The sequence below is a fragment of the Embiotoca jacksoni genome, unplaced genomic scaffold (genome assembly GCF_022577435.1).
Source record: "Embiotoca jacksoni isolate LCO1_2020_lvr unplaced genomic scaffold, fEmbJac1.0.p SCAF_23, whole genome shotgun sequence".
NCBI classification, from domain to species: domain Eukaryota; kingdom Metazoa; phylum Chordata; class Actinopteri; family Embiotocidae; genus Embiotoca; species Embiotoca jacksoni.
Genome location: NW_027185374.1, coordinates 4,678,230 through 4,695,115, shown reverse-complemented (window position 1 = coordinate 4,695,115; position 16,886 = coordinate 4,678,230). Strand labels below are relative to the sequence as shown.

The window sequence follows — 16,886 nt, the reverse complement described above, 5'->3', positions numbered from 1 at the left end:
TCTTCTTCTTCTTCTTCTTCTTCTTCTTCTTCGGCGCCTCCATCCTTCGGTCCACCCCGCAGCCAGGATTTGAGGAGATCAACCCAGAGTGGAAGACATCGCTGGAGAGAAGGAAGAAAATAAAAGGTAGTTTAGCCTGACGGGCTAAAGAGAGTCTACTTTGTTGCTGACATGGCGCTGCACACTGGATACAATTTAATGATCTTTGACATGTCTTATTCACCGAATTATACAGCTATTTACACATACAACCATATAGTATGCCAAGGCCAGCATCTACTTTTCTCCTACAGTGTCCGTGCCTGCAGATATGTGCGTTTCTCTGCTTGTGTAGTTGCCCATGTGTCTGTGTGTATTCCTGTTTGTGCAGCTGTAAAATCATTTTTTTTGACAGTTTTGGGCCAGTAGTGATGACAGCTGTGACAGCTTGTGTAAGCAATAATCTGTATATATCCCTTCATCTCAAGCATGACAAGTGATGTCACATGTCCACATGCGTAAATATGTCTCAGAGGAGGGAACACATCGAGAAAAGGAAATTGGGATAAGAGTTTGTGATCCCTAAAGGGGGAAGTACTGAGTATACAAAGCATGTAATGGAAAGTTTTAATACAAATATGGGAACCGTCCTTTCTGTCCTTGTATGGCCCCTTGTGTACAAACATGTCTTTAACTCTGCCTTTATGTCTCGCCACACCTGTGCCAGATAAGGAGGAGTACTACCCACTGGTGGACGTGAGCTGGTGGAGCGACAACGTGTTGATTCTGGCCCGCTGCTCTGGCTCTGTCACCGTCTCGTCCGTCAGGACGTTGCGCAACCTTCTGGGGAAATCCTGCGAATGGTTCGAGCTCTCACCTCGAGTCACCACCGCACATGACGGGGGCTTCCTCAGCCTGGAGGTAAATGTCAAGACAGTGGCATGCGTGTGCGGTTCGGTAAACAGACAGAGGGAGTTTGTACAATGGCATGTGAAGGCACGTGAAAGTATCCTTCAGTGCTCGTCTCGGCCTTCAGAGCTTTAAAAGGCATAATAGAACAAAGGACAGTTGTTTTTCATCCTTTTCATCTATTTTCTAAACTGCCTTTTCAGTTCAGGGCAGCTGAGGCCTGGAGCCTCTCCTAACATGAGCTGTCTGGGCAAGAAAAATGAAACAAACTGGACAGACCACAAGTCTGTTAAGTGTTCGTTCTTTTGTTTTTATTATTGAGGAGGTAAAATAAAAATAGTATTTGAGGTTTCTGATGCAAAGTGAGTGAGTTGTACGGTCAAGTCAAAAATGCATTTTTTCCTCAAAGGTTAGTTTTCTTTTTCTGACCAAAAATTAACCCAAAGTCTGATATTATTTTCTTGTTGCAGGCATTTTCAGTCTGTTTGTGTCATCCTTTGAAAGTGTGTGTGTGTGTGTGTGTGTGTGTGTGTGTGTGTGTGTGTGTGTGTGTGTATGTATATAAAAGTAACGTTGAATCCTTGTGATGATGAAACATGTTTCCCTGTGTCTTGATCCGCACACAAAGACCCTGATCTCGCATCACCCTGTTCCTTTATTTCAATCCTGTGCTTCTGTTTAGTTTTTTTTTAGTTTTTTATCCGATTGCATAGAGAACAAGAAAAAGAAAGATTTCTTTTGCTGCCAACTCTTAGGAAAGGTTTCATCAGACTGCCTCAGCATGGAATGGGGGGATGGGTGGGTGTCGATTTATCTACGGCAGTATTGATAGTGCCTTGAATATGGGCCTTTGTGTGATGATGAAGCTCGTATTATGCCTCCACAGATGTGGAATAATGTGATGTTGCGTGCTGATGATGATCAGTACACCCAGATGTTTTACATGCTTCTTATGAGCGATTAAAAGTGGTCAAATCATTTTACCCCCCAACTGAGGCAGTCACAAAACTATGGATTAAGGCAAGACAAGTGAAAGAAAGTAAAGTGGACAGCTAGGATTTAAGATTTTCTCTTGAGTGGTTTGACCTTGCTGCCTGCTGAGCTGGCATCAGGGCGTTAAATTAAGTGTGTTTACCAACTTGAGTACAGCGAGATGTATGCTGTGCTGCACTGCATTCCGTGCTTCATTTTTCATCCATCAATAAATGCTGCAAAGAAGTCTCCATATGCCTCAGGTCACTCTATGCAAAGATGTAATTTGGAATCCAAGTAATCGGGAATGGGTGGTCTTCTGTTGCACAGCCCTTATTCAATTATATTTGATTGATTTCATGCCAAACCACAACACAGGTTATTTCAGGGCGCTTAACATAGTTAAGTCCTTACAACAGAACTTTAAAACATTGTACAGAGAAACCCACCAATTCAACAATTGCCAAGGAGGGCAAAAAACTCCGCTTTAAGGGAGAAAAAGCTCCAGCTGTAGGAAGGTAAAAGTCCCTTTTAACAGGAAGAAACTTCCGACAGAACCAGGCCAGAACATCTGTCTCGACAGGTTGGGCTCATCTTATGACAAGACAGATGTACTTCATGTGAAAAGACAACTGCTGCTTGATATTTGCCATATGTTTGTGATATATTAGTTTTTAAATGCCTGTGCTTCCACCCTCGTCTGTGTTTACATCTCGTTTACCAGTGTGAGGTGAAGCTGGCCCAGAAGCGTGGGCGCCTGGAGAGCAACCTGAGTGGCGTGTCCAGCGAGGACGAGGAGGGAGACGATGGCGGAGACTCTGACTCAGATGAAGAGTCCTCAGCCAAAGCCCGCTACTTTGGCTACATCAAGCAGGGCCTGTATTACGTGACAGAGATGGAGCGGTTCGCCCCACCACGCAAGCGCCCTCGCACCGTAATCAAGAACTACCGTCTGGTCAGCCTGAGGTCAACTACACCAGAGGAGCTCTACCAGAGGAAGGTAGGAGGTTAACTCGGCTTGTAAATGACTGCAGCTTTAGTGTTCATGTGCACCTTCTGATGATTAATCTAGCTCTTCTGAAGCATTCAACTTGTGCATGTTGCTTACAGCTGTATTGTAAAAGTTCACTTCCTGCTTCTCAATGAGGTTACATTGCTTTTTAGACTGCAGCGTGAGAACTAAATTCAATACATGGGTTGCAGAGAATTTCTTTTGTGTTCCTCTTCTTTGGTCCAGATTAAAATACCCAACTATAAAAACACGATGAAATTTTGCAGTTACGTTGCCTTTTTAGGTGGGTGGGCATAGTGTCCTCGGGTTCTCAGTCAGGTCCACCCTTCACTCCTCCACAGCTCGTCCAAATATGGTCACTTCTGTCTCTACAACACCAAGATGGTGACAACCGAAACGCCCGACTCAAGGCTTCAAAATGGCAGTTCACAAACCAATGGGTGACGACACAGTGGGTTTCCACTTAGCAAAACTAAATGACTCACTAATGAGATGGCCATCATGGTACAAATTGTACTTGCTGAACATCAGCATGTTAGCATCGTCATTAACATTTCATAGCACGAATAGACAGTTGGTCAATTGCTCCCTGAAATGCTCCGTGTCTCTGAATAAGTCACCGTATTTGTATTTTATAACCTTCACATAATTAATGTGACACATTTGGAGAAGTACATCACATTTCCGGTTACAGTTGTATTAAACTCAGTAGGACTACCTCATTCTAAAAATTCCCACTATGGTGAAAATAAAGAGTGACATTTGTGTTACCGTTTGCTGTTTACTTAGCGGCACACACAACAAAATGCTTATGTGTTGAGGCTGTCGAAACGCTGTCGTCAGTGTTCATGCTGGAATGACTGCATGTTTGGATTTGAATATTCTTTTCGCTCAACAATCTAAACAACAATTTTAGTACTGATGTGCACTTCTCCGCCTCACACCGTGTTACAGATACATTTTGGCAAAGAAATTCGATATTATTTCTTCAATATATCAAAGATATTCTAATTATACAATCCCTTATGTAAGACTTTTATCATGTTAAAAGCAATACATTAGTCACTGAAATGCCAGTCAATCATTTTTAAGAGCAGTTGTCAATTGTCTTCAATAGTTGATATCACATTTACCTTGAAACTCTTCTTTTTTTAGCCTCTTAATTTAACAGCAGCTGAAGGACGGCATACGAAGCCGTTTGGTCACTGACTGAATTATAACAGGCTGATCTGCAAAATTGGTTTCCGATTAAATGAATCCTGTGCCAGCTCAGTGAAGTGCTATTGTTTTGTTGGCTCAGCTCCAGCGTGCTGTTGAGGAGAAATGAAAACCAAGCAAGATGTTCAGTCTGCTTTAAGGCTATTTTTCAGTCCCGGATGATTCTCTGAAATGCTAATTGCTGCATTAGAAATATGGCTGTTGGTGCTACTTTGTACAAATTGCAGCAAAGACAACAACACGCTCTATCACAAAGCACAGTGAGTGAGGTATCGGCTCTCAATGGCCCCAAGTTTGAGCATGGTTCATCAGTCATTTTTATGACCCATCATCTACTGCCTTCATCATTGTCATCATCATTAGATGCCATTAGTCATCCCCATCAATCCGAACAGTGGAGAGTTACAAAGTAATATATCATTATTATCTCTTTGTAACACTTGGTACCGGCGGCACTTCCCCAGCTGCTGCTGCTCTTCTGTTGGAATTGTTTTTGTTTTTTTATATTCACATGCATCACATGTAGGCGTGTAAGTGAAGGGGAGGATGGGTGTCTTTTATTGTTTGTGTCCATATGTACATATGTGTGTTTGCATATTTGGTTTTTGTGTGTGTGTCAATTCCACCTTACTACTTGTGTTATATTTGTATAGTTTGACATTTCTGCAGCTACATTCACACACATTTGTTCAATCATACAGACCAGAATGACCGGATCTCCCCTCCACAAGTGATTCCGGGTTATTTCCTTAAGTCAGCTTCTTCATGTGTTTAAGAGTTTGATGATAGTGGTGTAACCCTGCCTGCATGAGTAGCATACTGGCAGTTTTATTAGCTGAATCCAGAGAGAGAAGGAAGCATTTTTTGATGTCCTCCTACGTGAGGTTTAACTGTGTGGGGTTCTTATTGCCCTCCAGGAACTACAGTCTGGCTAATGTGTTTCTTTGCACTCCTACACACAGAACGAGATGGATACTCAGTGTCTGTCAGCCAGCGTGCTTGCACACATATACTTTCACACACACTGAGTGGGCCCGCATAAACTAAGGTGTCAATTTTTTTGTTGGATTTAATCATTTTGTGAGACATTGATACAACAAAAACCTCCTTTAGCATCATCATGTGTTGACGTCCAAGCCAGGTCAGTTCAATATTAATAACAATGACAACAGCTACAGCTACTACTAGTACTACCACCAAAGAACAATTTATAGTAACCAGATGAAGAGTCTACAGCTGGCTCTATTGAGTTTTAGAGGCTGTATAAATACTGACATCAGCATGCTAACAAGCTCACAGTGACAAAACAAACATGCAGAGGTTAATACCGTTAATCATAAAATCCTATTCCACACATTACAGTCTATAGGTCCAGATGAAGCCACGCTTGATTTGTTCCTGTCTTACCTTACAGAAATAACTGTTGTAGCTGATGGTTTTCAGTCAAGTCCTCTTACCATCAGAAATTAGGTGCCTCAGGGGTCTATCCTAAGTCCATTATTGTTTACCTAATACATAAATGACATTATTTGTTTTAATTCATACTTAAATGTCAATTTTTTGCTGATGACACAATTTTATATGCTCTAAAGCTCCACTCCAGCAAAAGGCCTTGACTCATTTTCACTCTGCGTTTGATGTTTTGATGTTTTCCAATTATCACTCCTGAACCTGTGTAGTTTTTAAAGCAGACCAAGTAATTGATGCAAAACTTTTAATGGCACCCTTTTTACTCTTGCTGACTGAGTCATAAATTCTTAGGAATTTTGCTCGACACAGACTATAATTCAAGATTCATATTAAACATTTGATTAAAATTTAAAAATCAAACCAGGCTTTTTGTCTTCTTCCAACCGTAAAACTGCAGTAAAGTAAAGACAACCTTCATGTCTGTCCATTATGATGGAGACATTTTGCATTTCATGGTACCCTATGAACCCTTCAGCAGTTATACCCTGAGTATCACAGTGCATTAAGCTTTATCACAAATGATAAATGATATACTCATCATTGTTCTCTGTATCACACTGTTGGAAGGAGTTCCTTACAGTCAAGAAGAAATAGCCTTCTACTGGCATTCATTCATAAAGCTCTACTGTTAAAGCTTCCAAACTACCTTACATCTCTTTTCTCATTTAAATCTTGTTACACTTGTACACAATCCAGTAACGACTTAACCTGAGATATCACTCATGTACACATTAATGTTGTCAGGACTGGTTTCAGGTACTATGCATCTTTTAAATGAAATTATCCGCAAATGGCAGTCAAACTATATTCGAGTCTATATTGCCCTTGGAGATTTCAAAGCTTCATTACCAGATGTTTTTTATGATTCTCGTAATTGTTTTTTTCTCCTCGTTTATTGTCTCGTGTGATTGTTTTTTTTTTTTTTCTTCTCAGGACTCTCTCAGAAAAAAGATCTTAATCTCAATGTGACTGCCTGTTTAAATAAAGATCAAATGAAAGTACATTCATGTGTTACCCAGCTGTAGTGTTTGTCATATTCACCATCTTAGTTTAGTGTTTGTGTTTGGCTGCTTAGCACCAAACACAACTGAACCTGAATGCTGAAAATTTCACTACTTTGGATCGTGACCAAAAAACCTTCAAAACTATTTGCACTCCTACAAGCCTCAGCATGCAAACTATCTAATTTTAGCATGCTAACATGCTAAACTAAGATGGTAAATATGGGTAACATACCTGATAAAAATGAGCAGATCTGTTAGCATTGTCATTGTGAGCATGTTCATATGCTGATTACATTAAAAGTACGTGCTGTGCTCTTAGACAGCTGCTGGGGTTGTGTAGCCTTTTAGACTTGTTATTTTTTTTTACTGATGTACTACTGATGTTTTTGTGAATTTAAAATTCCCAATTTCAAGTTTGTGATTCCTCTTTTGTGTTTCCTCCCTATCTCCATTTTTGATTGTCATTCTTAAAATTATCCCCAAATATTTGATTCCCTTCAGCCGTCTCTGTAGCAAATCCAATTCAGGCTGTGTCACATTGCACATTGCTGCACAGATTGAAATCTGCATGTCCGAGCTGTTCCTATTCAGCCTGTTCCATGTGAATCGTTTCACTCAAAACCTTGGCTTCTTTGTGCCTCAGTGGGAAATAAGGCAATGGACAAGTCTCCTGTCTTTGTTGCATATCAATTTTGTGGCGGTACCATGTGGTTTGAATTCATTTAATGTATTTTGCTCATTTAATTCTATTAGGGAATACAGTGCGTGACTGACTGAGTAACATACCTTTGATTGACTATGAAAAAGATTTGAAAATGTACCTCACAGAAGATGAAATGAAGTGATTTGTTTTGCAATTCTGTTTTTGTTGGACTCTTACCTAAATTGCATGACAAAACCAAAGGTTTTTCTTCTTTTGGGTTGCTGTCTGCTAAATTCCCGAACAAGCTTCCCATCAACTGTTTTGTTCCTTTTATTTCTCAAACACTTGTCTGCATGCGCTTCAAATCAATGTTCAAACGCCTGTCTTTTCAGATCCTAAACAACTGTTCTAGTGCTGCATCTGTTCCAGTGTGACGGAAACATGCATAGTTATTGGATGTCCTCATGATGTTTGTTTATCTCATAGATTGAGAATGAGGAATACGGCGAAGCCCTGTCTCTTGCCCAAGCATATAACCTGGACTCTGACCTCGTCTACCAGAGACAGTGGAGGAAGAGTACCGTCAGCATCGCCTCCATACAAGATTATCTGGTGAGAGATGAATGAAAGGAGACAGATAGGTGTGAGGAAACGAGGACATTGTGAAGATGGAGCAAGATAAAGAATTGTATCAGAGATTTGGTGTTCATCACAGAATATTGGTTGTCTAGTAAGGAATAATACAGTATGAGAGTGGGAGAAGCACACGCTTAAGTGCAGCATAACCGCCTTACTCTATTTCACGCATCATTTTTACCAATTTGTAGCAAATTTTTCCACCACCCCCACTCTTAATTCTCTATCTCATGTTATCCTCATCACTCCTTCTGAACTCACTCTCTCTCTTCATCTGTTCATCCCACCCAGAGCAAGATCCGCAAGCGCTCATGGGTGCTGCACGAGTGTGTGGAGCGCGTCCCTGAGAATGTGGATGCAGCCAAAGAGCTGCTGCAGTACGGGCTGAAGGGAACTGACCTTGAGGCCCTGATAGCCATAGGAAACAGGGAAGATGGGGGCAGGTACGAACACGCTACAAGGTCCACAATGCATATGTATGAATGACAAGCGATTTATGTCAGCGTTTTCTCTCCACTAACCAAGGACTTATTCTGCCTGCTTCTTTTTGTTTACTTTTCCATTTCATTGCCGTGCCTCAGGTTTATAATGCCAGGCGACGTTGACCTCGATGACCTTCCTTATGAAGACATCATGTCAGATGATGAGGAGCTGGAGCTGGAGATGAAGAATGAGATGGAGACCAGGAAGAGACGGGAGCTGCAGGGCAAGGTTGACTTCAGCAGGTACGCAGACGTTGGTTCATCGGGGTTCCCACGGGTTTAGGGAATTTCAGGGAATTTTAAAAAGTCTTTTCCAAACAGGGAAAGTAAGGGAATTTTATCACTTTATCACCAAGTCACGGAACACCAAATTTTAGTTGCCATTTATCAAAATAAAATATATTTTCCTTGTTGTCTTTTTTTATCATGTTGCTTCACTTGTTTCCCTCATTGTGTGAGTGGTTTTATCCACTTTCTGTTTGTTAACAAGTGGCAATCACTTTAGTAAAGATGTGCCTTTTCTTGTACCTGCTTAGGAAGGCAAATATGCTGGGAAAATGTAAATATCAAAAGCTTTGGCAAAAAAAAATGATGAATTCAAAGTCTGGGTGATGAAAAATTTTAAGACAGAAAAGCGAAATGTAAACTACTATAGATCTATCAAATATGGCGCCTTTTGCAGCCACACCATAAGAAGCTTGCTGGCTTTGTGCTGTTCCCATTTGAGAAAAAAAAGGTTTTCTCTGGGTTCAGTGTGTTTATAAGGGTGCACAGGCCTTGTTGTGTGTGATCACATTTGTGCAGTTAGCAGTGCAAAGCTTTGTGCTGAAAGAGCTTGCAAATTGATAGGAAAATCAGCACAACAACAGCCTGTTCTTCTCTTCATTTAAAGCCACGGAATTTGACGTTTGACTCAAAGTCTGAAACTTTGTTCATCAGCCCTGGTCTTTAATCAATCGGCAGATGAAGATAAAATTGCCTGGGCAAGCGGAAATACTGACTACTTGTTAGAGGACCCAGGCTCGGTCGGCAAACCCTGCTTTAGTGTCCTTGAGCAAGTTACTAAAACCCTTATCTAATCTGGACTCTTTTTTTTTACTAAACCGTTGGGCACAGTTTGTATAATTTTCCACTAAACAGGGAAGAGAAGGCACTAAAACACCAGAATTCAACACCAGCTTTCACATCTCGGAAGCATTTGTTGAGTGGGTGGAAAAAAAATCCCTCCGAGGGGAACCTGATGCCGTCCTGTGCGGGTCGTTTTGTCTGCAGGTTGTTGCTTACTGTTTAGAAAGATTAAGTCATTATTATTCCCAGGATCAACTCAAACACTAATGGCACTGTGATTTGTTGGAAATAAAATAAAAAGTGACACTGTGGTGAAGGTATATAAATTGTAGACAAAGAAAGCGGTTGAAGAAGGGACAGAGAGCTGCCAAATTTGACACCGATTATTTGATTCTGTGGCACACCAGAGAAGGGATCATAAAGGCAGGGGCGTTAATGAGGATGAGGGAGGGAGAGCTGGAGAGAAAGCATTGGTGGAGATTAGTGGGTAATCTGCTGGAGGTAATTTATGCCTTTGTTGTCGAGTGCCCTGGGAAAAACTAATGAAAAAGCCTTTAGTGGTCACTAATCACCTCTCATACACGCGCGCATGCAAATTCACATGCCCATGTATCATGGAACACTCTTAAGCTTAATGTGAGCTCATGCACATCACACACATCTGTTAACGTGAGGAAACGTAAACACAAGGACACTTACATACACTGGCAAGACTGATTTAAAATGCAAATCCGTAACCGTGTTTTTTGCGAGGATGCATTGTGCGCACAGTTTTCAATCTGGATCGCGCCGTCTCTCTCGTTCTTCTCACATCAGGTACTTACAGGAACCAGTGCGCCTCCAGGCTGCATCTGAATAAGAAAGTGCAGAAAAGTGTGCAGCATTAAGCCTGTGTAATAGTTTCCTGTCAGCTTGCTGTTTATTTTTCTGTCCCTTTGCCCGTTTGATTTTCTCTCTGTGAAGCTCATTGTGTAATAAAACTGTTGAGCTTTATTGCCGACCTGTAGTCCATTGTAGATGAAGTAAAGATTGAAGATAAGAAAAAGGATATAAGAGGGAGTAAAAAAAAAAGAAAAAAAAAAAAGATAATTTACAAACATTAAAAAAACCATTACATTAAATCCTTAGTGTATTAACTTCTTTAAATATGCCTATTTTTCTCCTTTATCTGTCTTTGAGTCCGGGTATCTGCCGGGCAGCTCACACACGTGTCCCCAAAATGTGTTTATGTGTGTGTGTGTGTGTGTGTGTGTGTGTGTGTGTGCGCGCGCGCATTTGGGTGCCCTCACTAATGGATCTAACCATGTTGCCTTGTGGCCTGCGGCCGAGGCCTGAGACAGATAATAATTCTCTTAATTTCTTTTTAACTACACCACCATTACAGAAATGGCTCTGTATCGATCACGGCTCCTCTGAGTATGCCTGTGTGTGTGTGTGTGTGTGTGTGTGTGTGTGTGTGTGTGTGTGTGTGTGTGTGTGTGTGTGTGTGTGCGTGCTTTTGGAGTGTGTGATGCTTTTGTGTGTAGCTAAGGACTGTATTTAACGACTGACTGTCAGACAGAGGGCGTCCTTTATCCTGCCGCATGTTTTGAAGTTGTCTGCGTTTATGTGAGAGTGTGTGTGCTTGAAAAACACAATCAACCAAGGCTTTTTTTCTATTACAAGTCAGAACATTAAAATAAAATGTCATTATTCTCTCTTGGTTGAAAAAAAAAAAAAAAAAAAAAAAGACATCTAAAGGTATTTTTTAAGATCACTATTGACAGTTATTGTTCAGCAGAGATTCACCTTTTCAATAATTACAGTAAAATCTACTCAGCTGCTTTTTGCTATCTTATGAGATGCTAAAATTTGTTCATTTCCCTGTCAGCACCCACAGGTTCTGTTTAAAGGCCCAGTAAAATGATGGATGTTAATATACTTCTTTTTTAAAAATTTTGATTTGATTTGATTTGATTCTTACCTGTCATGCACCACTTCAGTGTTGCTTTGGCAACCAGCAGACTGGTTCAGCGTTCTTCTCCTCATCAGTCTGTGTGGGCCATTATAACAGCTACTCTGACTATACATAAAGAACAACAAGATGGACAATGCTGCAGGTGTAGTGTGTGTGTGTATGTGTGTGCGTGTGTGTAGCATGTTGTTAATGCTTTTACTGTGGAGTTTCAGAGCCTGTGAAGACATTAGATGAAGAGTTTTTGTCTCCTTTTGAAATACAAGTGCACACACACCTTGAGGAAATCAGGGTCTAAACTCTTTATATTGGACAGCATGTGTGTCACAGTCTGAAGCCAAGTTTACTTGTGCTTATTATATCTGACCCATACAACCCTCAATCTCCATTAAGATCTGAGGCAGTTTTTGTTCACTGTGTGTCTTTGTTAGCCTCGTTTCCCCTTGAGCCTCTCTTTATTGTAAGGGCAATTCAGGAAGCAAATATAAACGTGTACAAAGGCTCTCTGTTACCCTTTTGGTTTTTGGTCAGGTTGCCCATTTGTATGTGTAACAGTGTACTGCAGCACACTGTTTATGCTGCATCTCAGTGGAATTCAGCAGTAGGATTAGCAATTTAGAAGCAAGAGATGTGGACTTGAATTGAATATTTGTTCAGCCACGTCTAAGCTGTATTGGTGGCCATTTACACAATACCTATCTGCCAAGCTGGTGTTAGCTAATGAATTGTACTCAGGGAAAAAGCTTTAAAGCTTTTAATCAACAATTGATGTTGAACTGCTACTTACTGGTTAACTGCTTAGCGGGTAATTTTGTTAAAATTATACATTTTAACAAAAAAAGAGAGAACACACTGGACACACTGCTCCATAGCGGAGTGTTTCCAGTTGTTACAAGCAAATAATTGTAGACTTCATGGTTCATTTTGAAGCTTTTGGAGCATCCTTGACACATATTGTGTGCTGAAACTCACCAAGCTGTAAACAACAGACCCCCTCTCTCAATGTGAGCAGAGTACAACGCCATGTTGATAAAAGACCATTACAGACCTAAAAACATTTTCCGGGATTGTTCTTGCTCTGGTTTCAATTCCTCGGTATTAGCTAGCGTTGCTACAACTGTTCATATTGCTTCATCGAGCTCTACTGCTGCCATAGCTTTAAAGACAAGCACTTGACTGAACCGTCTTTGCCCTTAGCCACGCCCACTACTCCCTGATTGGTCTGCCCTTTCGAGCCCTTTGCTGAGCAAACCTTCAAGCGAACAGTGTTTCCAGACTATAATCACTAAACTAAACTGTAAGCAATAGGTGGGCGGAGCCAGGCACCAAACATACCAGAAAAAGATAGATTTTTAAGCTTGGAAGTAAATGGAATACACATTTTTAACTTATTAAAACATATCTGTGCAAAATATCATGGCACTCTATCAAATAACTGTCAAAACATTTCACCTATAGATAGATAGATAGATAGATAGATAGATAGATGGGGAAAGAGGGGATAGAGGGGAAATTCTTTCGCTAAAGTTAAAAATGTCAATCCAGTGAGGGTGCCAGACTTCTCTAAATCTGCAGGAAGCGTCCTGGCTAGTGTGGCTAAAAATGCACTTTTACAGATTTTATATTTCATTTACTAAATAGCCTTTGCAGTAAAGGAAAAAGTTCAGCAAAACTCTACTCAACCAAATTCAGGGTGAGCGATGCTTCATCATATTTTCTCTTTTCAAAATTTTGGAAGCTCTGATTGAGCCATCATTCAAAACCTGAAGAGGACAGCAGGCAGGTAGAAAAGCTTTCTATCATCTCGTCTCAGCTCCTCTCCGTCCCTCCCTCCATCTCCACTTCTCTTACTTTGCTCTGAAGAAACAGAGCAAAGCCATAATTACCACCAGTACGAGTATTAAGCCGCCACTCTTTGATGTGCCAGAGAATGTGTTGAGCCAGTGTTAATCTCTGCTAGTCTGTGTAGGGGAACCCCGATAAAGCCTGATAGCGCACTCTGTAATGAGGGATTAGGGATTAAGGCAGCGGTGGAGAGGTCAGCTCCCCTGTGGTCACACTGCGGTTGATCCAGGGCAGGTTTTTAAGGGGGTTTGAACACTGTTTCACCCTGGTCAGGCTCTTTCCTTGTGGATTGGACTTGGAGGGTTTGTGAGCATGTGGAGAAACATGTTTTATTTTACTGTGTAAGTGTGTGTGGGTGTGGGTGTGGGTGTGAACAGAGGGGGCGTGCCTGACCACTCTCAGGAGTTTTCAAGCCTCGTGATTTCTTTCTCCTCGGCATACCTTGAATGATTGGATCGTAGGTAGAGCCTATATAGTCTAGTGCCTCGGTGTTTGTGGTCATCCAATTTATTTATGGTGGTGATTAAATGACATTGAAAATAGATTTGATTCTCACAGGACATTCACTCACCTCATTGACAGCCAGCATCCTATACATAACAACTGAATGCTTCATGCGGTCATAAGGAGTTGATTTGTTGCCCTTAGAAAATGATTAGGTTTAGAGGGCACTATGCGGTATTGTAGTCACCAGTCCCAGGCACTATTATATAGGTCCCTGTGGCCTTACTGTAGAGTCAATTTACAGTTAATTTAAAGCTTGTGTGTGTGTGTGTGTGTGTGTGTGTGTGTGTGCGTGTGTGTGTGTGTGTGCGCGTGCGTGCGTGCGTCCGTGTGCGCGTGGTCTAGAGGCGAAGCTTGACGTTTGATTCGACTGTGGTTAATTTCATCATCAGTCGAGGTCATGTTTTGATTTGAAGGTCTCGTGTTAATTGTGTTGAAGTGCTCCTGCTGGCGCGCTCTTGATTTGCGTGGATATATTGTGTGTGTGTGTGTGTGCATATTTAGGCTGACTCTGGAGCAGAAGGAACTGTGTCGGAGCCGACTCAAACTTCTCTCCTACCTGGACCGACTGGCAACATACGAGGTAAGAACAATCACACAGCACTTGGAAATCCCAGCCAGAAGGCATACTGAGATGATTTTGTTGGGTCCAGGCACATCACTAGAGACGTGTCCAGAGGCATCAGAAGATGTATTTACACAGCAGATATCAAAACTTGCCAAAATTTAATATAGTCAGGACTGCAACCAACAGTCATTTTTCTTATCAGTTAACTGATTAATTGTCAGCAAATAGTTAAACAATTTATATCACAGCACCCAAAGTGTCATTTGTAAATACCTGTCGTTTGTCCAACCAATAGTCCAACCCCCACTGATTCAGATAGATAAATAGATAGATTACTTTATTAATCCCTTGAGACAAATTCAATTCATTATAATAGGGGACTAAGAAAATCTGATGGTATTCCAATTTGAGGAACTGGATACAGGTAATTTGACCCACTTTTGCTTAAAAAGATGACTATATTTTTTCACCGAACAACAAATTAATTAATTGAATCAGAATTGCTCTACCACAACTGCAATGTACTCACATGTAATGAAGATGAAATGAAGAAAATCTTGGCCTGACATACAACATAATGTCATCATCATTGGAAATAAAAAAAATAAAAAAAAAGAGCAGATGTTATTTGTCATTATTACTGCAACTATTTCTATTTTATTGGCCCAGACTCAGCGGAGTCGAAATGAATGTTTTCCACACTCAAGTTTCATCTACAAAACTAAACTCATAAGATTTAGACCTGCTTCTGTGAGTCTTCACAGGAAAGAGAATGTATTTGAGGAACCATTAATTACTATTAAAATCACATTAGGTTGAGGTTCATTAATACATCTCATATTTTCATATAAGTGTTTATGTAAGAAACTAATTTGTCTCACCACAGTCAAGTCAAACAATAAAGCCAGCAACTAAGCCTTATTGCTTCTTTGTTTTCCCACTGGCAAACTAATGCTTTCCCCTTTTACATCCAATCCCCCCAAAGCACAGAGGCTTTTCTCATCTGCCATCTATTGATACTCTCTCTTAACCCCACTAATCTCTTTTGAAAAATTGAAAAGTTGTAGAAGAGATGCTTTTTAAGTGAATAAAAGAACAAATAGTCTGGCAACTAGCTAGCTGAGAGGTAAATTTGCTCTGCTTTGACTGAAGGAAATATCGTTTTACTGTTTTACTAATAGGCCTAATATATGCGTTTCAGTGCGGCATAGATGGACACATGCTTAACGTGATATCTGGCATCTGCAACTGCTTAAAACTCTGGATTTCAAATTCATGATGGATAAAGTTAACATACACACTCCTTTCATCCACAATAAATCACAGATGAACAGGCCCTTACTTTCTCCCATGCAGGAGAGATGAGATTTTACCGAGCTAGATATTCAACTCAGACAGAATGACGTCTCTCTCTCTTTATTCGGACATTGTCATGGTAACTGCAGCACTCGTCAAATTCCTTTTGCCCCAATCCGTTTTCTCTGGCTGTCTATGAATATGATATTAGGGTTTTTATCATCCCGACTTGGGCTAGCTCTGTCTGCATATGACCCATTCAAAGGCTATCCATCAGACACACTCAGCGTCACACACACTCTCTCTCTCTCTCACACACATACACACACGCACACACACGCACACACACACACACACACACACACACACACACACACACGCGCGCAAACGCACGCGCACACACAACTTCCTCAGATGGTTCTAAAAGGACAAAACATCTATAAGCTAGAAAGTTAAATAGCATCTGTGTTGACTTTGCTTTAGTCCATTAATTTGCAGTCACATCTTCTACTTGCTCTTTCCTTCTTATCTTTAGTTAGTATTTCGACCCCCTCACAATATTTATTCTAGGAAGATAACCTTCAGCTTCACAAATTCCTTTTCATGAACCACAGTTGTGTTCTATCATTCTCTCTCTCTCTCTCTCTCTCTCTCTCTCTCTCTCTCTCTCTCTCTCTCTCTCTCTCTCTCTCTTCACACGTTGCAGGAGATACTTGGCGGTCCTCATGCAGCAGAGCAGAAATACGATGCGGAGTTCTTCAAGAAGTTCCGAAGTCAAAATATTGTTCTGTCAGCAAGAAACTACGCCAGGGTAACATCAGGCTTCGCTTCCTTCAAAATCCCTCACTAATTATCTAACTTTATTTGTTCATTTTAGCTGCATGTATCCTCAGTTGGCACTGATATATGATTATGCTTTGATTATGCTTATGTGCCTCTTCCTATTTTTAACCTACTTCCTTTTTAATGTACTGTATCAGACTGTAGCACATTGTGTCAAATAATTCAGATTGTATTAAGGTGTAAATTAAGGTGTCATTTCTGTTCGTATTCATGCCTTTAACATTTTTTTAACAATCAATTGAATAATAGTTTTTAAGATTTTTCATAGCATGCATTTGTTTTTCCACAGGAGAGTAACGTGCAGGCTCTGGACATCCTGTTCACATACCACGGAGCAGAGCTCCTCCAGCATCGGCTAGCTATCCTTTACAACTTCCCAGAAACCACCTCTCCACACGAGTACACCATCTTGCTGCCTGAGGCCTGGTAAGACCAACTACTGTATACACAAATGGACGTAGTCTACGGGTCTGGGAAAGTGAA

At 40.8% G+C, this 16,886-nt stretch overlaps 1 protein-coding gene across 1 annotated transcript in view; it reads left to right on the top strand.

Moving 5' to 3' along the window:
- nbas (NBAS subunit of NRZ tethering complex) overlaps nt 1-16,886 on the top strand; it is a 151,888-nt gene that overhangs the window by 19,492 nt on the left and 115,510 nt on the right. Inside the window, exons 13-21 of the mRNA XM_069158355.1 lie at nt 63-126; nt 707-900; nt 2,585-2,860; nt 7,694-7,819; nt 8,135-8,286; nt 8,425-8,568; nt 14,201-14,279; nt 16,267-16,371; nt 16,693-16,829. Coding sequence (XP_069014456.1) covers nt 63-126; nt 707-900; nt 2,585-2,860; nt 7,694-7,819; nt 8,135-8,286; nt 8,425-8,568; nt 14,201-14,279; nt 16,267-16,371; nt 16,693-16,829 — 1,277 coding nt within the window. The remainder of the gene's footprint in view (nt 1-62; nt 127-706; nt 901-2,584; nt 2,861-7,693; nt 7,820-8,134; nt 8,287-8,424; nt 8,569-14,200; nt 14,280-16,266; nt 16,372-16,692; nt 16,830-16,886) is intronic.